This window comes from Leopardus geoffroyi, chromosome X, assembly GCF_018350155.1.
Source record: "Leopardus geoffroyi isolate Oge1 chromosome X, O.geoffroyi_Oge1_pat1.0, whole genome shotgun sequence".
NCBI classification, from domain to species: Eukaryota; Metazoa; Chordata; class Mammalia; order Carnivora; family Felidae; genus Leopardus; species Leopardus geoffroyi.
In genome coordinates this window covers 126,874,414-126,894,859 of record NC_059343.1, presented here as the reverse complement: position 1 = coordinate 126,894,859, position 20,446 = coordinate 126,874,414, and the positions used below count along the sequence as shown (strand labels likewise).

At 57.3% G+C, this 20,446-nt stretch overlaps 1 protein-coding gene across 1 annotated transcript; it reads right to left on the bottom strand.

Moving 5' to 3' along the window:
* LOC123595423 lies at positions 1-3,082 on the bottom strand. The gene is made up of 2 exons (XM_045473203.1): positions 1,762-3,082; positions 1-1,624 (listed from the first exon to the last, which is right to left on the bottom strand). The coding sequence occupies exons 1-2, from the start codon at positions 2,334-2,336 to the stop codon at positions 1,261-1,263; spliced, it is 939 nt and encodes a 312-aa protein (XP_045329159.1). The 5' UTR covers positions 2,337-3,082; the 3' UTR covers positions 1-1,260.
* Between the last annotated feature and the right edge of the window lie 17,364 nt (positions 3,083-20,446).

Below are 20,446 nucleotides of genomic sequence, written 5' to 3'. Positions count from 1 at the left end.
CTGACTCAGAGGACTTTCTGGAAAGGTTGGATAACCAGTCCCCACCTCCCCACCCCCATGCCATGCTTAAGTGACTCAGGGCCCAACAGGCTGGAGGAGGAACATTTGGATCGAATGCTGCTGTCCCCCACCCCTGCAGAGCTCCCACCCCAGCCCTGCCACGGGGCCTCTGCTCTCCAGGCAACAAGGCCCACCCAGTGCTGGAAGAGGAGAAGGCAGAAATGGCCAGACCAGGCCGGGGACTTAGCGAGCGAGGCCTGACTGTATACCCTGTTGAGGAATAAAATGCGAATCCTTCTAGAAGAGGACTTGAGTACCAGGCCAATTGTGTTGGAACCGAGGTTGTTCTGAAGACGCAGCTGGGCCTCCCTCTCCAAAGCCGCCCAGCCCGCATGCTCACTCCCGTCCGTTCCTGACAGGACTGGAATCTCAGCCGAGTTGCCGGGCAGCCCCTGAGACTCTCTGTCCTCAGCACCCCCGCCCCCTTTGCCACCAGAACCCCGAGGCACACCGCAGCTCTGCTGCTCTGGGCCTCGGGCCGAAGACAGCCGTACCTGTTAAGCCCGTTTTCCAGGTCCCGATTCCGGGCCGCTTTCCAGGCAAGCAAAGTGGGAGGAGAGGCCCTACCTCCCGTGGGCCTGGCACGGAGATCCTGCTCCCGTCTGGGGCGCCCTGGCACGTGGGCACACCACACCTGAGGCTTTATTTCTGGGCACCCACGGGGTGCTACCCGAAGCCGTTAGCCCCCGTGACACCGCCCACCCCGCTCCCGGCCCCCAGGCCACCATCACCGCGTCACTCTGGTCACTCCACGGCTGGGTGCCGCGGTTCGCCCTGCCCCTCCCCCCACGTGGGGTGCTGTAGCCGGCATCTTCTAGGCGCGTCATGCTACCGGTTGCCATGCCTTCAGGAGCGTCCTAGACCCTGTTCTGGAGCACCCCACTTGCCTGTGGCGGCTCCCAGCAGGGCCAGGGCCAGACATCTTAAACCAAATGCACATCCCGGGGTCTGCACTTGCAGCTGAGGTGACAGGAGGGAGCGACACGAGGGGAGGGACAGGAGAAGCGTGCAGCGATTGATTTCTGAGGGGCCGTGACCTCGGGAGCCATTAACACCCCCATTCTGGGAGGGCTCAGGTTCAGGTTCAATAACCCGGTTATAAACCCCCTCCGGCCAGCTGTGCGGGCTCCCTCTCCTTGCCTTGTCCTCCCGAGAAGCAGTGCGCGTGTCTGGATATACATTACAGATGATATAATCCTTTTACCGGGAGAGAGCCGGACGCCCACACCCATCGGCTGGACGGGCAAAGGGAGGTGAGTGGGGATGAGGAGGGAGGGCGGGCAGCCCCTCCAGCCCCCATGCTACGGAAGGGGAGATGACAGATGCAGGTGGCTTCCTGGCTTGTCCCAGGCAAGTCGAGGGCTGAATGGGGCAGAAGAGAGGGGAGCCAGAATGGCCGGGGAGATTGGGGGTACCCAGAGCCTGCAGGGAGTTGCTCCCCTGCTGTAGACCCCCCCGTCCACCGGCTGAGCTGCGGAAGGTCTCTGAGCGGTCCACCCGCCTTTCCGGCTGCGTGTCTCCACGTCCTGACCGGAACGTGCCTCTCGAGTTGGAGCATCTCATCCTGGGAAAGAAGATAATATATAGAACAGGAAGTGAGGCCAGGCCCAGGCTGGCTGCTGCTCATTCTGACCCTTTGCCCTGGCTCAGATGTCTGCGGGGGTGGGGAGGGGGTTCGTGAGGGCGCCGTGTGTCCCCCACCTGCGACCGTGCTCCTCGGGGGTCTGCCCCCTTCCGTCACGGGATTGAGAACAAAGTCTGGCTGCTTCTCCGCTGTGTCCCCCGCGTCCCCTCTCAACACTGCAGGGCCCAGGCTGGGCCCTGTTGGCTCCTGGCACCCAGACCAAGGCCGGACACCCCGCTGGCCGGGTCAGGTGCCGCTCTGGGGTCAGGGGGCACCGAGCACTGCTCTGCTCCTCTCCGTGGAGAGATGAGGACGAGGACCCCAGCCAGGCTGCAGCCTCCATAGAGGGGACTGCTTGGGCCCTGGGGGCTTGGGTCTGGTCCCAGTCATTCTTGGCTGGAGGGGGCGGAATATGGCCAGCTCCCCGGCCAGAGCAAGGAAGGAGGCAGCTCTTGGTTGCAGAGGGACCCTGGAGAGGTGTCCGCGCGGTCCGAATTGGCAGAGAACCGACTGTGGAGAGGGCCTGGTAGGACCGTTGAATCCAGGCCAGCCCCGCCAGGGTGGAGCCCGAGGCTATGGCTCCAGGGTGACAAAGACGGGCCCGTAGATGAGGGCCTTTGCCTCCATCACCCTTTCTTGGCCCTGCCCCCATTCCCCCCCCCCACAGCCCCCGGCTCTCGCTGCCCCCTCCCCACTTTCCTGCTTGAGAGGTTCGCCACAAGGAAGGCTCGGGATATTTCTGCCAGCTCTATGGGGATTTTTCCTGTCTAAATTTAGAGAGCAGCTCTTACCCCGAAGTACCTGCTTCCCACATTGGTGACTGATTTGCATCCTGCAAGCGCCCAGCGGAGAGGAGAGTGTGCAGGTGTGGTGCCATGTGACCACCGCCCCTCGGGGCTGGTCCCTGGGCTGAGAGAGGGGGAAGGAGAGGGAGGGGAGGGCCAGGACGCGGTGGCCAGGAAGCCGGAGGGATGGTTCATATCCACGGAGAGGCGGGAAGGGGATGGCCCAGGCCTCGCGCTCAGAGTCCGGCAGGCACACGGCCCGGCCCCGCACGGTGACCCTCTGGGTGGGGCACTGTGATGCGTCCCTGAGCCCCTTGCAGGCCCGCGGAGGCTAGAGTAACATCCTCAGAGCCATCTCCGTCTGTCACCGTGTGCTTCCGCGGTGCAAAGAGTCTGTGCTCCGTGCCGGCCGCCTCCCGCAGGGGCGCACAGAAGGACCTCAGCCGCGACGCCCAGCGGGCGGTGAGCTGCCAGCCCGGCCCTCTCCTCCCTACCCCGTTGCCAGCAACGTGTCACCACCGCAGGGAGAAAGGATGGGGACCGTGGGGGCTCTGGGAGTCAGGGTTCGGCCCCGGCTGCTCTGGGGTCCCGTCTGCCTCTGCCGTCACCAACCTGGAGCAGTGGCCTGAGCCGCCTCGGCCTCCCTGGGGCATTCCTGGCTCGAGCTGCCTCTTCTCTGTAGCCACAGAGGAGAACGGGGGTGTTGAGGATCGGGTCCCCAAGGATATAAGCCTAGGAGGACTTCCCAATCGTCAGAGCGAACTTCCTGTGCTCCGCTCCCGGTGGCAGCCCCATCCACCGTGGCCTGCCCAGACAGGCTCTGTGGATTGTGAGGGACAGAATTATCCAGAAGTTGTCTTCGGGAAGGGGGACCCGTGGTGCCCAGAATGCCGTATCCTTCTTAGCCGAGCCTACCCTTCCCCCATGGCTCCCGCTCCTGTGCCCCCGCGGCCAGCGCTGGCCCCTGGCACCCCCGGCACCAGCCCCACCTCTGCCCAAGCCCCTCACCAGCCCTCAAGATCCTCCCATGACGTCCATGCGTCCATGCCTTCAGAATGCAGACGCTCCCGCGGCCCGGCTCTCCTCTGACCTCTCGCCTGTGGGGGCTGCTCCTTCTGCCCCCCCCCCCCACCTCCCAGAGCTCCAGGCCGGCGGGCATCACTTTGCTTCCCGAGACCGCGGTCCCCAGTTGTCAGTTCAAGCCCCGTGTTGGCCTCTGCCGACTGCGAAGCCTACTTCAGAGAAAAAACAAGGCACCGAGAGTGCGGCCCCTGGACGTGACACGACCACCCTCCCGTCAGAGTCCGGTGCCTCCGAGGTTGTCCTCCTCAGCCCTCAGCGCCTGGTGACAGGTCCACTCTTGGGGCCCCGACTCTGGGCTCATGGCCTCTTCCCCGCCACGCCCGCCCTCAACCTCAGAACGGCCCAGCTGAGCCTCTGCTCGTCGCTGCTTCTCTGGTGGCCCCGTCTACACTCGGACACGCACTGTCAGCCCGTACATCGGCTTGCTCCTGGCCAGCCTCCTTCCCACAGCTCCCGGTGGCCGCTCCTGACCAGTACGTCTCCTGGAGCCCAGCTCCGGCCTGTCCCTCCCGGCAGGCACCTTTGCCACCCACATCACCAAGCCCTTTCCGACGGGGTCAGGCGAGAGCTGCCTGGACTTCCGGCCCTTCCCCGGTCAAAGCCGCCAGCAGCCGTGGCCCCAGTCACCTGGCATCCAAGCTTGGAGGAGGCGGAGTCCCCTTCCTGTCCCTCAGGTGTCCCGTCTCCTGGGCCCCTGGCCTCTGCCCCGCGTGCTGCGTGCTCAGCTGCCCTCTTCCGTCTTGCTCTTCGTCACCCCCTCCTCTGTCCCCCGCTCCCCGTCTTCTCCACACCGTTCCGGCCATCTCTCCCAAGCTCCCCAGCCCCCATTCTGCCCGTGACCTCAGTTCCTCTCCTGGGTGATGACTGTGACATCAGTGTCTCTCGGGGGCCACACCCACAGTTCCAACTGGCAACTGGCCCCGGCCGCCTGACTTCCCCACGACCCCACAGGGGACTCACTGTCTCCGCTCCCTCTCGCTCCACCACCCCTCACAGTTTCTGGTGACTTCGCCACTTAAACAGCTCGCAGGTGCATCACCCCTTGTCCCTGGCCGGGCTCCGCCCTCTCCTCACTCTCAGAAGCCTCCAGGCTCCGTTCTCCCACCCAGCCCCTGTGTGGCGGGTGCAGCAATTGTCCCCTCCTCCAGCGCCCTTCAGTGGGCCCGAGCGGCCTCGAGGACAATGTGCACATGACCCAGCCCATGGGCTTCCCTAGCCCCCAGTTCACTACTGGTGGTGGCCAGAAAGCACCAGGACGTCTTGGGTGGCTTTGCCTCGTCCTCCGAGACTGAGCACCGCCTCCTGCACTAAGGAGGCAGGTCCCTGTGCCTTATTCTAAATCAGCTCACGTTCCGAGGTTCCGGGTGGACCTATGTTATGTGGGTCCACCCTGCCGCCCGCTATGTCATGCCCTGTGTCCCCGATTCGTGTCTGGCCCCTGGGCAAGATACATTGCCGCCATCCTGCCATCCCCCAGAGACTTCACCTGCCGCGCGCACTGCCCGTGGGTCCCCATCTGCCCGGTGGGGGCGTTCTGTCTTCGCTGGGACCGCCTGGCCCAGGCCATCTGTGTTCTCCCAGCCCTGGACCACTGTGGTCTGTGGCCAAGGAGCCACCTCCTGAGTCGAGAGAATGTTTGGAGGAGAGGGGTCCCATCACGGTGGCAGTTGTCTCCAGTGCTCTGTACCCGGCATGGCTCTGAGATGGGGCTCAGGCACTGTGCGTGGACTCCAGGAGCAGGCGACTCCAAGAGCTTGGCTGGAGTGGCCACATGACTTCAACAGGAGCCCCAGAGCCTCCTAATTAAGAAACAGAAGAACCAGGGCGCCTGGGGGACTCAGTCGGTTGAGCCTCCGACCACTGATTTTGGCTCAGGTCATGATGTCACAGTTTGTGAGTTCCAGCCCCACGCCGGGCTCTGCGCTGGCAGAGTGGAGCCTGCTTGGGATCCTCTCTCTCGTTCCCTCTCAAAATAAATAAATAAATACATAAATACATAAATACATAAATAAACAAACATTAAAAAAAGAAGGAGAAGAAACAGAGAAGCAAAGCTGGCAACCCAGGAGGGGACAGGGAGATGTGGGGATCACCGCGGGCCGCCCCCACCCTGGCTGCCGGGGACGCAGACGACGGGGCTTTGGTCTTTTGGCTTTTCTTTGGGAGTCGCGTCTCTGGCCTGCCCCAGAGGAAGGAGTATTGGAAAGAGCCACCGCAGTCAGGGTTTCCCCTCGCTGGCCTGGGAACACCGTGGGTCCCTTCACTGTCCCCATCCTGGGAATCCCCGCGCGCTGCCGTTTTGGCACAAACCCTGAACGCGGGTCGAGGCGCGGGGAGCAGACACCTTCGGCTTGACGAGGTGATCGCCGGGACCCCTCGATGGCGGCCCGGGACGTGACCCGGTCACGTCGACCAGCCCTATGGAACGCGCTCGGCGCCCTGGGCGCATAGGATGGCGAACGGCCTGGGCACGTGCCTCCCGGGCCACGTTCGTGCCTCCTCCCGCCCCGCCCGGTCCAGGGGACCTTCCCTGACTCCCGTCCCCTCAACGGGCTTCAGCTCTGCTCTTCCTGGAAGACCTCGGGGCCAAATTTCCCGTCTTGCTTTGGAGCCACAGGCGCGGGAGGGGTGCCCTGGGTCCAGGGACAGGGCAGTCTGGGCTCCTCGGGCTGCTGGGGTCCGCGAGTGCTGCCCCCTGGGTGGGGTGACCCCCGCGGTCAGAGGGAGGCCCATACCTGAGTGGCCCCGCGCCGGCAGCGGGACCGGAGCGTGGGGCACGGTCACGGGCCCCTCGAGGGCGGCCGCCACCCCATCTGTTCCCTCCTTCCCGCGGCCCCTGGCTCCTGGCCGATGGGCTGTGGTGCGGGGTGCGCCGAGGGGGAGACTCAGACCCCGCCTTGTTGTCACCGTCCAGCGGTCCCACCGTGAGACGGGTCCTCCTGCCTTCACACCAGCCCTCGGTCCCTCTCGGCACCTCCCAGGTCCGAACTCGGGCTGGGCCTTACCCTCACTGGGCTGCCGCTTAGCTCCACGTCCTAGCACACAGGGTGTTCTCTGCCTCCTCCTTGGCCCCACAGCTGGGAGCGCCTCCCTCAGGGGTCACCCTGCTCACGTCTCATGCACCACAGGGCTCCCCTCCACAAACGTCTCCTGAATGAATGTGGTCGAGTTGGGGTGGCCGTGACGCCCCACATAGACCCTCGCCACACCCCATTCGGTGTCTGGCTCCGGGCTGGCTCACTGGGGGCGGAAAGGATCGAGGACCAGACCTGCTTCTGAGAGACCCCCTGGCACCGGCCTGAAGCACCGGCTTCTGAGTCCCTGGTGTGCCCCACGGTCTGCAGGCACCGTTGGATGGCTTTGGCTCCCGCACCGGCCTTCTCCCTCTGCCCCTCGGCTGCAGGCAGCCGGCCCAGGCCCTGTGGCCGCTTCTGTCATTGTTTCTGGCCGGAAGGCTGAGCGTGTGCTTGCCGGACACGTGCTGAGGGGGAAAGGCGGGCAGGGCGGGAGGAGGCCGAGCTGCCGGGTGGGCCCACCGGTGGTCCCCAGGACACCTGTGCTGCTGGTTTTGTGACCAGGCAGCCGCAGGTCTTGTTACTGCAGGAACGGAAGTCTCACGTGAGCGCTTGTCATCTGGGAGCCAGGAAACCACCTACTGTGGTAGCACGGACTCAGAACCAGGACAGTCACATGGCGTCCATGTGTGGGTGTGCACAAACCTTCAGGGGACATAAATACACCTCCCGAGCCGTACGGGCAGAGTGGCGGGGAGTCTGCCAAGGTTGAGACACACACACACTCACACATGCACACGCTCGTATGTATATGTATATTCGTATTTATATGTGTGTAGACCTATTTCTCATGATTTAATTGGATCGCATAAGCTGTAGCCAACGGTGATCCAAAAGGCTAAAATGTTCTAATATAACATTAATACAGGGCTCCTCATGGGTGGAATTGTGTCCCCCTGGTCCCTAATTCATATGGTCAATTCCTAAACTCCCGTACCTGTGAACGTGACCTTGTTTGGAAATAGGGTTGTTGCAGAGGTAATAACGGTGTGGTCATACCACAGTGGAGTGGGCCTGTAATCCAGTATGACTGGGGTCCCTACGAAAAGGGGACCTTTGGCCCCAGACACAGATAGGAGAACTCCGCGTAAAGAGGGAGGGAGGCACAGCTGTACAGAGCAAGAAACACCGAAGGTCACGGGCATGCCTGCGGCAGCTAGGGAGACACCGGCACCAGATCGTTCCCTAGCGCCTTCAGAAGGAGCACGCCCTTGCTGACCCCTTGAGCCCAGACTTCGGGTCTCCAGACCTGGGAGACGATTATCGTGTGGTGGTTTAAGCCCCTCGGTTTGTCTCATCTGTTGTATCATTTAATGCTAAAATACCCATATGAGGTAGACCCAGGCAAGGCTCGATGCCACTCTTCTGATTTTAAGTCCATATTCAGTAGGGGCGCCTGAGTGGCTCAGTCGGTGGAGCATCTGACTTCAGCTCAGGTCATGATCTCACGGTTCGTGGGTTCGAGCCCTGTATCAGGCTCTGTGCTGACAGCTCGGAGTCTGGAGCCTGCTGCCGATTTGGTGTGTCCCTCTCTCTCTGTCCCTCCCCTGCTCACGCTCTGTCTCTCTCTCTCTCTCTCTCAAAAGTACATAAACATTAAAAAAAAATCTAGATTCAGTAAAATGTAAGACATCTAAAGTCTCCCAGCTTCCTGATGGAGTCATATTTTAACTTTATTTTAAAGTGTGTGTGTCAGGGTGGGGTGGGGACAAAGTGTATATTTCTTTCTTTTTTTTAATGTTTATTTATTTTTGAGACAGACAGAGGGCATGAACAGGGGAGAGTCAGAGAGAGAGAGAGGGAAACACAGAATCTGAAACAGGCTCCGGGCTCTGAGCTGTCAGCACAGAGCCCAAGGCGGGGCTCGAACTCACGACCGCGAGATCACGACCTGAGCTGAAGTCGGATGCCCAACCGACTGAGCCACCCCCAAAGTGTATATTTCTGAAGCTTTGGGCCTGACTGGAGTCTTTTTAGGGAGAGAAACAGTTGATCTTTCTTTTTTTTAATTAAAATTTTTTTAAAAAAGTGTTTATTTTATTTTTGAGAGAGAGACAGAGACAGAGTGTGAGCAGGGGAGAGGCAGAAAGAGAGGGAGACACAGAATCCGAAGCAGGTTCCAGGCTCTGAGCTGCCGGCACAGAGCCCGACGTGGGCCTCAAACCCACAAAGCATGAGATCATGACCTGAGCCAAAGTTAGACGCTTAACTGACTAAGCCATCCAGGCACCCCTTTTTGAAAAAAAATTTTTTTAACATTTATTCATTTCTGAGAGAAAGAGAGAGACAGAGCATGAGTGAGGGAGGGGCACAGCAGCAAGAGAGGGACACAGAATCCAAAGCAGGCTCCAGGCTCTGAGCTGTCAGCGCAGAGCCTGATCTGCACTCGAACCCACGAACTCTGAGATCATGACCCAAGTCAGACGTTCAACCGACTGGGCCACCCAGGAGCCCCTCGATCTTTATTTTTGGCTTTAAATGTCCCACCTCAGTATTGCCTTAGCTACATATCACAAATTTTGCTGTGCTGTAGTTTTATTTTCATTCATTTCAGTATATTCAAAAATTTTTCTTCGGATTTCCTAGAGTCTGGAGATTTTTCTGTTAGCTTTCGGTGACTGATTTCTAGTTTGATTCCGTTGTGACCGGAGAACACACTCTGTGTGATTCCAGCTGTTTTCAATTTGCTGACATTTGCTTCACGGCTTAGGACGTGGTCTATGTTGGTATGTAGCCCGTGGGCACTTATACAAAATGGATGTCTGCTGTTGTTGGGTAGAATGTTCTGTACCTGTGCATTAGATCTTGTTTGTGGCTGGTGTTTTGGGGTTCTTCGAGACCCTTACTGGTTTTCTCTTTTTAATTTTTTTAAATTTTAATGATTTTTATTATTATTTTCTAATGTTTACTTATCTTTGAGAGAGAGACAGAAACAGAGACAGAGCATGAGTGGGGGAGGGCAGAGAGAGAGAGGGAGACACCGAATCCGAAGCAGGCTCCAGACTCCGAGCTGTCGGCACAGAGCCTGATGTGGGGCTCGAACCCATGAACCGTGAGATCATGACCTGAGCCAGAGGCGGATGTTCGACCAAGCCGCCCAGGCGCCCCTTGACTGATTTTCTCTTTAGTTGTCTTGTTGATCGTTGGGAGAGGGATGCTGTGGTCGTGTCTATTTTTCTGTGCGGTGCCACCGGTTTTTGCTCACGTATTTAGAAGCTTTGTTCTTTGGGGCATATACATTTAGGGGTGCTGTGTCTTTTTGGTGGGACGACCCTTTACCTCGATAAGTCTGTGTTGTTGTTGAACTGAATTTTTTGATTTTTTATGCAAAATTTTTTTTTTTTTTTTTAACCAGTTGTAGTTTTCACATTGTAGGGGGACCAGCTCTCTATGGAAAAGCAGGTGGGCATTCCCATCTGCTTGGAACTGTAACATGGCAGAGGCATGGATGGGGATGATTTTTTTTTTTTTAATTTTTTTAAGAGACAGACACAGAGCATGAGTGGGGGAGAGGGACACACAGAGAGGGAGACAATCCCGAACAGGCTCCACACTCAGCATGGAGCCCCGTGTGGGGCTCAATCCCATGACCCTTGGATCATGACCTGAGCTGAAAACAAGAGTCAGAAGTTCAACCGAGTGAGCCACCCAGGCGCCCGGGGATGGGGGGCTTTGAAAATAGAACTTGAAGTTCCACAAAGACATCTCTGCCTATTCCACCTCCAAGACAGACCCAGATTTCATGAGCAATGATGGTTCATAGTTGACATTGAAACGGGGTCCTTAGTTTATCCTTAATTGATGGCATTTCTTGAAACCTTGCTCTAAATTATAGCTTTTGCTAAATATTCATCCCAACGTAGTAATTGATAGTTATGTGAACTAAGAGCTTATCTTTAGGGAGGAGGCATAATATCGTTGGCATCTAACACCTGTCTGTGGAATAAATGAATGAACTGAACGGTTTCTTTCCAGGGATAGTCTAGGTCTGGGGCTAGTCATTGAGATGGTAGCTGAGGACCCAGGAGGAAGTAGACTGCCTTCAACAAGTGGCCCACAAACTCCACAGATAGTGTGGGACCAGGGAAAGGTGCCCAGAGAGGGGGCCCCAGAGTGGAGTCTGGAAGGAGGAGCTCACGGGGCGGGGGTGGGGGGAGCAGGGGGCATGAACATGTTTAACCTGCTCAGGGACGCGAACACCCTAGAGCCCGACATACACAGCCCACGGCTGCGCGGCAGAGGAGGGGGCTGTGGGGAGGGAGGCAGCATAGGCCGCCCCCTCTGCTCAGGACACTGAAGATGCATCCTGAATGCCAGCTCATCTCCAAGAACCTCTGCCTCCGCTGAGCGGAAAGCAGATGAGTGCCCTTGGAGGCGCCCCTTAGCATCATCTATCACTTGTGACATGGACCCCTCTTAGCTGGCTGACGTGTCCCCTTGCCCCCCTCTTAGGCCAGCCTCTGGGTCTCTGTACCTTCTGCAGGGTGGGTGAGGGGAGGACGGGCAAAGTAAGGCAGGGCCCAGCAGCCTTGGTCCCCCGTGGGGCGGGGTGGGCCTGCGGGGGGAGGGAGGCCTCCATGGACCCACAGCCAGGCCCTAAGTGCCCTGCCAGCTGAGTCCTCACCTGAGAAGCTCACTTCTGGGGCCAGGCACCTTCCTGGGCCAATAGGATGGTGACCATGTGGTAGGAAGAGAAGGGGTTCTCTTCCAAGACCCGGTTGTGCAGGGTCTCGGGGCTGCAGGGCCCAGCCTTCTCGCCTGTCTGCCATGGGGACCAAATGATTTTCACCCATACGTGCAAGGCAAAAGAAGACGTGTGTGTGTGTGTGTGTGTGTGTGTCTCCCAACCTTACCCAAGCCCCTCGGGGTACTGTGGGAGGGAAAGGGCCAGAGCGTTCGAGAAACCCCCAAGCAGCCTGCATGGGTGCTTGAGGGAGCGTGTGCAGAGAAGTGGACGGGCCGGGGAGATATGCCGAAGGAAGCGGCGATCGCCCCAGGAGCTGAATTAGGCGCGGAGGGGTCAGAGGGGCGGAGGCGCGGCGGCTCACACGACCGACCGACCGACCGCTCAGATGCTTGGCAAGAGTGCTTGGTGGCGGGGATGCGTGAGGGAGCCCTGCAAGGGAGGCAGGCCCAGGCTGGAGGAGGCCGGGCCTTTCCGGAGGCTCCCGGGCCATGGTAGGTGGGCTGTTGGGCCCACGGAGCTGCGGGCCTGGGCTCAGCGCGGGGAATCGCGGGCAGTGGGGGCGGGTGCCCCGGGTCAGCGCGCGGGACCTCCTTCCTGCCCACCCCTGGGGGCTCCCGGCCACTGCCCTCTCTGCTCCAGCTCCACTCATACCTGACCTTTGCACCCAGTTGACGCACATTCCCTCCCTTGTGGTTGCGACCTTGCTTCCCCTTGACTCTGCCTCCCCGGGTGCACAATTGCTCAGGGCTATTGCTGTCTGGGCCTGTCCCCGCCTGGGACCCTGCTTTCCACATGCGGGCCTTGCGGACACCTCCCACCCACACTGGTTTTTGACCTGTTCCCGCCGGGGACCGGGGGCTGATCTGTGAACTCAGATCTCCCGGGCACCCCCCGTGCAGCAGCCTGAGCCCAGCTTGGGGCCCCCCTGAGAACCCCGCTCCCCCCCCCCCCCCCATCGAGTGGACCAGCTGCTTGTGCTGGTCGGCAGAGACGTGGGCCGAGGTTCTGAATCAGGCCTTGCTGCCATCAGGACACCATCCCCGCGTGTAGTGGGTGAGGCTGCCTCTTTCACAGAAGGTTCTGGGCCCCCCTGGCTCCAATAAGGGGAGGGAGATGGGAGGAGACATGGGAGCACGGTAGTCCCAGAGGACTGCTGTTGTCGCTGACTGGTGTGTCCACGGACTTTCAGGAGAAACTCCACTTTCCTTCTGAGAGAGTTGGGCTCGCCAAGCTCCTACGACACCCATGGTGCACGCCTCTCGCACAGCCACTCCCGCCCTGCAAAGTTGGCCCATTGCTGGCTTGGACCCCTCCCTCCGAAGGGGCTCACTCGCTCCCCATTAACTTCTTGGCTTCCCCCCGGACTCCTTCTCCGGGCCCCTTCCTCGCTGGCGTCCCTGGCACCCGCTGCTGACCTGCCCCTACCAGGAAGTCGTCTCTGGCCTGGCCAGCGTCCCCGGTTTGTGCTGAGACGCACCTGCTCCCTCTGTGCCCCTCTGGGCCGAGCTCAGACAAGGAGAGAAGGGAGGTAGGGATGGCTGGGCCGGCCAGGTCGGGGGAGGGCCAGCGGGGGTGCCCTCACCCTTGCCAGCTCCTCACTCTTCCTCGCCGGCTCCTCATCACGTGCTCCCCGAACGCCCCAGCTCCTCAGCCTCCCTTAGGGAGGAGACCTCTGCCACGTTGGACCTCCATGCCTGGTGACCGTCAGCTCAGAGGCCAGCGCCCTGAAGGGTGGCCGCAGAGACCTGACCACGGGGAAGAGAATTACATCCAGGGACAGCAAGGAGCTGGATGGAGCAGGACTTGGTGACGTGTCTCCAAAGGCCCCCGAGCTGCAGCCTGTGTGACTTGGAGCAGGACACCCCTTGCCCCCGGGGACACTGTCAGCCATGTCCGTGATTCCCAGGCTACCCCTCAAAGAGGGAGAGGACGCAGCGACCATGCTTCGACGACAGCGGCCCATCACGGGGGCTGTCCAGACCATGCTCTGCCCTTGCAGGGAGTGTTGGGTCTCCTCATTCATCCATCCATTCGTTTAGTCAACAATAGTGAAGCGTCTGTGAATGGGCCGTGCAGAAAGCCGGGTGACCGATGTCACGGTGCTGACATTCAGGCGGGGGAGCCAGACGGTTAGTCAGGTAAAAGGCAAGTTGCCCAAAGCCAGGCACACCCGGGTCCGGGCGCCCTCCCAGAGCCCCTCGGGGCCGGCATGGCCACGGCAGGCCCCTGACTCTCCAACCCCCTGCCCTTTGGTGACTGCAGGGCCCTAGGTGGTAGCGTCTGGGCAGCCATGAGGCCATTCTGGGGCCAGGAGCCCTGCCCCTGGCTCTGTGGTGGGCCTGGCCTCTTCTGGGCCTGCCTGCTCCCAAGGGGAGGGTGTGGGGCTCAGGCTAGCAAGCACCCCTCTGCGGCACCCGGCTCCCACGTGGGAAGACTTGCGGCCTCCTGGTGCCCCGGGATGAACAAACATTCTGTCTCTCTTGGTTACAACCTTCACTCTTCCTGCCCACAACGCTGTCCCGGCTCCCTTCTGCTACCCCGGTCCCCAGTCAAGGCCACAGATCGTAGAGCTGAAGCCTCAGACGGAGGAACTCGTAGATGGGGCTGCCAGGGCTGCAGGGAGGAGGGTCATGATAGAGAGAGAGGAGAGGGTCGAGGGTGAGCCCCGTAGAAGGTCAGGCGCCGTGAGCACCGAACCGTGACCACCGACTTTGGCAACACGGAGGGCACTGACCACCTTGGCCGGAGCTGTGTCAGAGGAGGGTCGGGTGGAAGTTGAATGGGGTCTGGGAGCAAGAGGGTGGCGGCCGGAGGGGAGCCCCGTGGGCCCCTGTGCGTCCTTTCCTGCGGCCCGCCCTCACAGCCAGTGACAGTGGGCTGGGGATGTGTGCTGGGCCTGGGGCACTCACTGAACGAAGGCTGATGGCCCTTGTCCCCCAGGTCAGGAGCTAGACCACATGACATCAAGGGGCTCTGTTCTCACACCCCTCTTTCTTTCCCTGTCGGAGTTCCCGGGGCTGCCCCGACGGATCGCCACGACTGTGGGGCTTAGAGCAGCAGAAATGTCTTCTGTCCCAGTCCTGGGGGCCAGAGTCTGAAATCAAGGCATTGGAGGGCCTCTGGAGGCTCTAAGGGAAGATCCTTCCCACGTCTTCCAGCCTCTGGGGGCTCTGGGAGTCCTTGGGCTGGCAGACATCACTCCAATCTCTGCCTCTGTCTTCACACGACTTTCCTTCCGCTCCTCTTCTGCCCCTTGTAAGGCCGCTTGTCATTGGATTTAGCGTCCACCGTGGGAATCTAGGAGGATCTCATCACCAGAGCCTTAATTTCATTCATCACACCTGCAAAGGCCCTTTGTCCTAATAAGGCCACATTCACAGGTCCTGAGATGTGCACGTACCTTCTGGGGGCCACCATTCACGCCACCCCCCCCCCCACCGTGTGCCCCGGTCTCAGGCACCCCCACTTCTGAGGACAATGGCTCATGGGGGTCCCACGTGCTTTGCAGCCGTTTCCCACCCTGGCTACAGGGAGCTGAGTGTCCTCCCTCTCCCTGTGATGTAGCCGTTGTCCAGCACGCAGGCAGACCACAGAGTGGCCTAGGCGTGTCCGTGGCTGGGCATGTGCACAGGTGGGTGTCCGGGAGAGGGGTCGGCCCTGGAGTGGGCTCGTGGGAAAGGGCCGGTGCCCCCGAGGAGGGACTGGTCTCAGATGGGAGCGACAGGCCATCGGGAGAGACGGGAGGAAGCAAGAGGCAGGCAGCTCGGGGAGGGGGGTGCGGTGGATTCTGTTTCCTCCGCAAAATATGAGGCATGGGCCGTGGCAGGGGCGGGCCGAGGAGTGTGCAGAGCAGACGGATGACCCTCGGAGCCCTTGAGCAGTTTGGAAGAGGGAACGGCCACATCTTGAGGACCATCTCGTACGCCTCCCTCCATCCTGCCACCAAACCTTGGCTCACGAGGTTGCCCAGGCCGGCGGCCCTCGCGGTTCCAGCCTGTTTCAGTGCTTCCTTTGCAAGACCGGGGCTCTGTTCTCCCCACCCCCTCCTCTCTCCCCATCCTTGAAAATTATGCAGCTACATAAATGCCATTCACAGCGAAGCCATGCAAGCCACGGTTACTTTTCTTCTCTGCACAGCATTTTGTTTTCCCAGGAGTTAATAATTGTCCTTCAGCTGGCTGTTTGCTCAGCTTCCCGTGCACTTATCCCTAATTCAACCCTAGACTCGTCCTGGCGTGTAAATGTTCTCTCAAGTCGTTCAAACCACCAGGCATTCTAGTAATTTCTTCTTAAAGAAAATCTCCTGCGGCAGAGCCGTCTGACCGGCCGCCGGCTGTCTAGCTGCCTGTGCCCCTGTCCCTGCGCACAGCCGGCGTCCCCCGTCTTCCCGTGCCATTTCCCAGGGAACGCGCCCCCACGCTGCAGCCCCCGGTCCCCGCCCCCGCCATGTTGGAACTCTTGGTTTCCCCATCCGCCACGTTGGAGTCCTCGATTTATCGTCAATTTTCCTTTTTTGTACAATGAGCGTGTGATTATGGACTGCGTGTGTAAAGTTTAAAAGATGTGTTTTAAAAAAGCTAGACTGGAGATCAGGAGCGCTGGGGTTGAGGCCCGGCTTGGACTCTGCTGTTCCGTGTGGCCTTGAGCAGGCCTCTCCCTCCCTCACTCTTGCTTCCATTATCTATAGAACCACAGGTTTAGACTGGGGTTACTCATTAATCCTTCATTTATTCATTCAACAGACATTGGTTTAGCAGTGGCTCTTAAGAAAACTGTTTATCACGGAAAATGTCAACCTTAAACAAAGGGAGAGAGAATCGTTAATGGAGGCCTGGAGACCCCGGAGACTGATCAGCCAGTGTCAACAGCAACAATTTGCTTGCATTTTTCGTGCATACCCTTCTTTGTGTCCTGGAGGGTTTTTTTTTTTTTTTTTTTTTTTTTTTTTTTTTGGAATTTACTGTTTTGAAATGTTAGCTTCACAGGAAGTTGTCCCCCAAGCATCGGCATCTTGCACACCCAGCAGATGACATCGGTGTCCTCCCAGAGCCGCTCAGGTGGCACATGTGCACGCGCTTGCGTGCACACGTGTGCATCTCTACAATGTCATCGTGCGCGTAGACCCGTGTCACAGCACTGCCATCAAAGGGTAGCCGGTCCATCACCACACAGATCCTTGCACTACCTCTTTATAGGTGTGGATTTTTAAAAAATGTTTATTCATTTTGGAGAGAGGGGGAGACACAATCCAAGGCAGGCTCCAGGCTCCGAGCTGTCAGCACGGAGCTCGACCTCGGGGCTCGAACCCATGAGCCGTGAGATCATGACCTGAGCCAGAGTCGGAGACTTAACTGACGGAGCCACCCGGGCGCCCCAGAGGTGTATTTTTTTTTTTTAAAGAAACTGCCGGGGCGCCTGGGTGGCGCAGTCGGTTAAGCGGCCGACTTCAGCTCAGGTCACGATCTCGCGGTCTGTGAGTTCGAGCCCCGCGTCAGGCTCTGGGCTGATGGCTCAGAGCCTGGAGCCTGTTTCCGATTCTGTGTCTCCCTCTCTCTCTGCCCCTCCCCCGTTCATGCTCTGTCTCTCTCTGTCCCAAAAATAAATAAACGTTGAAAAAAAAATTAAAAAAAAAAAAAAAAGAAACTGCCAAACTATTTCCCAGAACGGCCGCCCCGTTTTACATGCCCGCCAGCAATGCGTGAGGGCTCCGTGCTCCACGTCCTCACCAGCATTTGCTATTGCTACCATTTTTATTTTAACCGCTCTGATAGATGCATAGTGATACTGCCCTGTGCTCGTGATTTGCGTTTCCCTGAGGGCTAATGATATTGAGCACATTTTCATGCCCCTATTTGCCGCTTTCACGGCCTCTTTGGTGAAATGGGTTTTGTTTGTTTTCGAAGTAGATTCTTGGCCTCTTTGCTGTTGAATTCTGCCCATCCTTTTCATGTATAGCCCCCCTACCCTTTCCCGTGGCGTGTTTTTTAAAAAAATGAACTTTACCTTTACAGAAATGGTACTAAGATAGTATAGAGAGTTCCTGGGTACTCCTCACCCTTGCTTAACTCAAGTCCAGACTTCATTCAGATCTCACCAGTTTTTCTACGAATGTTTTTCTTTCCTGTGTGTGTGTGTTTTTTAAACAGGACCCCACATTGCTTTTCATCCGGAGCGTTTTCAATTTTTTTAATGTTTATTTATTTTGGGGAGAGAGAGACAGAGTATGAGCGGAGGAGGGGCAGAGAGAGAGGGAGAGCACAGAGCCCGACGCGGGGCTTGAACTCACAGACCGCAAGATCGTGACCTGAGCCGAAGTCAGACGCCCAGCCAGCTGAGCCACCCAGGCGCCCCAGAGCATTTTATTTTATTTTATTTTATTTTAATTTTATTTTATTTTATTTAAAAAATTTTTTAAAATATTTTCATTTATTTTTGAGACAGAGACAGAGCATGAGCAGGAGAGGGGCAGAGAGAGAGGGAGACACAGAATCTGAAGCAGGCTCCAGGCTCTGAGCTGTACGCACAGAGCCCGATGCGGGGCTTGAACCCACAGATTGTCAGATCATGACCTGAGCCGAAGTCGGACGCTTAACTGACTGAGCCACCCAGGCGCCCCGCCCCGGAACATTTTAAAATAAATGCTAAAGGTCATGTCATTTCACATACAAACACCTATGGATTTCTAGCAGATAAGGGCTTCTAAAAACAACCCCACAATGTCATTATCACACCTAACAATTGATATTAAAAATAAGTCCTTAATGTTACCTAATACATGCTTCTCTTGATTGTCTCAAAGATGCCTTTTCATAGTGGTTTGTTCAGATATGAATGCCACCAAGTTCCATACTTGCAACGGGGCTGGGGCCCCTGGGTGGCTCAGTCGGTTAAGCATCCGACTTCTGCTCAGGTCATGGTGTCACGGTTCGGCAGTACGAGCTCCTCATCGGGCTCTGCACTGGCCGCATGGACCCTGCTTGGTGTCCTCTGTCTCTCTTTCTCTGCCCCTTCCCCACTCACTTGCGCACTCTCTCAAGAATAGACACTGAAAAAGTAGAATGGGGTTGATATGGCTCTTATGTCTTAAAATCTAGAACAGCTCCTTTCTCCGCTTTTCCATGTCATCTATTTGTTGGAAAACCTAGTCCTTCATCATAAGCTTACAAACAGACGGGTGGTTTTCTGATTCGATCATTCTTCGTGCATTTCCCACTTGCAATTTGGTAATGGAAGAACTTTCCCTCATCAACTATTTGCTTAGCATGAAATACAGGTAATCCAGGAAAAGCCAGATAGATGCATGAGCCTTCTTTCTGTTTATTACCCTTCGAGTCATGACTCGGTCCCCTTGCAACTTCCAGAATGACCACTCATTAAGAACGCCCGAACTTTCACGTACTGGCTATGTGTCTGCTGTTGCCATTGTACTTCGTTTTGATGTTCAGATGGTGCTGCCTGTGGCCTGTGGGAGCTCCTTCAGGGTGGCTCCCAGGTCCCCCTGATGGGGCATTAGTAGTCTGAGGCCTTCTTCACTTCCTGCCACGGCAGAATGTCCCAGGCTCGTTTTGTACATTTGTTGCCCCACACCTGGACCGCAGCCCTTCTGCACAGGGTCCCAGTTCCTGTTTGAAGGAAAGGATATTCAGAAAGACCACACCTAAGTGCTGCTGAGGACAAGTAAGATTGTCTTGTAGTTCTTTGTCTCCTTGAGATATATCCCATTAGGCATGTACAGTTAAAATTCTGTGTTAAAAAAATTTTTTTTTACATTTATTTATTTTTGAGAGACAGAGTGAGCAGGGGAGGGACAGAGAGAGAAAGAGACACAGAATCTGAGGCAGGCTCCAGGCTCTGAGTTGTCAGCACAGAGTCCGACACGGGGCTCGAACCCACGAACCATGAGATCATGACCCGAGCCGAAGTCGGACGCTTAACCGACTGAGCCACCCAGGCGCCCCAAAATTCCACGTTTTTGAGACACTCACAATACTTCTTGTTTTACACAGCTAATGCCAAAACGGTTACATGGTTATGTTCACTTGTTTCTGACTCTTAGGGGTTGCTTTGGTTTCCTTTTTGATTTTCTTTTTAAAAAAAAATTTTTTTTTAACTTTTATTTTTGAGACAGAGAGAGACAGAGCATGAACGGGGGAGGGGCAGAGAGAGAGGGAGACACAGAATCGGAAGCAGGCATCCAGGCTCTGAGCCATCAGCCCAGAGCCCGACGCGGGGCTCGAACCCACAGACCGCGAGATCGTGACCTGAGCTGAAGTCGGCCGCTTAACTGACTGAGCCACCCAGGCGCCCCGCCTTTTTGATTTTCTTAATTATAGAAATGTTTTTCATGAACCAATATTTGTATATTTATATCCCCTGATCTCTTACACAGATATTATTGTATACTGTGCTGTGCCTTGCTTTCGGATGTAGCATTATACCCTGCAGACCTTTCAGGGGGTATACGGAGCCCTTCTGTATCCCTTTGTCCAGCCACACGCTGCTCTAAGGGGCAGGCCTGACAGAGCTGACTCAACTAGGCTTGAGTGATGGACATGACTGGTTTCCAGTCGTTTGTCATTCCTGAGAAGTCCCTACTCTTGACAGGTCTGTAAGTATCCCTCCCTGTCTCTCCCCTTCATTAGTTCAACACATGCAGAGTGCTGGCCATAGGCCAGACATGGGCCAGGCTCCCCGGATATGGTGATCATGGTGAGGACCGCTGGTTGCTTCCCCCACGTCTGTGTGCCTATCCTTCTCAGGCAACGGATTCATAGCCAGGCCCATGACTGCCTGGATAAACGTTATACTTCTGAGCCTCCTTTACAGCTGCTTGTAGCCGCATGGCTGGCCAGCTCTGGCCAGCGAAATTTGACTGGAAGTCTTGTATAGCACCTCCTGGGAAAGTCCTGTCAGAGATGCTGGTATTCTCTTGTTCACTCCTTCCTCTGTTCTCTGCCTCATCTTTGTTCTGGTGTGATGGTTGGAGCTCTAGCGGCCATCTTGGATCAAGGCAGGGAAGGCCACACCCTAGAGATGAGTGAGTTGGAATGACCTGGAAGGACCTTTGAACCCTAATGATTTTGTGGAATATCCATCCTAGACCTGAGTGTTTTACCTCGGGATGTCGTAAATA

Coding starts and splice junctions, on each gene's coding strand:
- LOC123595423 (XM_045473203.1), bottom strand. CDS start 2,336: ATGGGGGCAGGGCCAAGAAAGGGTGATGGAGGCAAAGGCCCTCATCTA. Junction 1,625..1,761: donor CCCGAGGAGCACGGTCGCAG/GTGGGGGACACA, acceptor CTTCTTTCCCAG/GATGAGATGCTCCAACTCGA.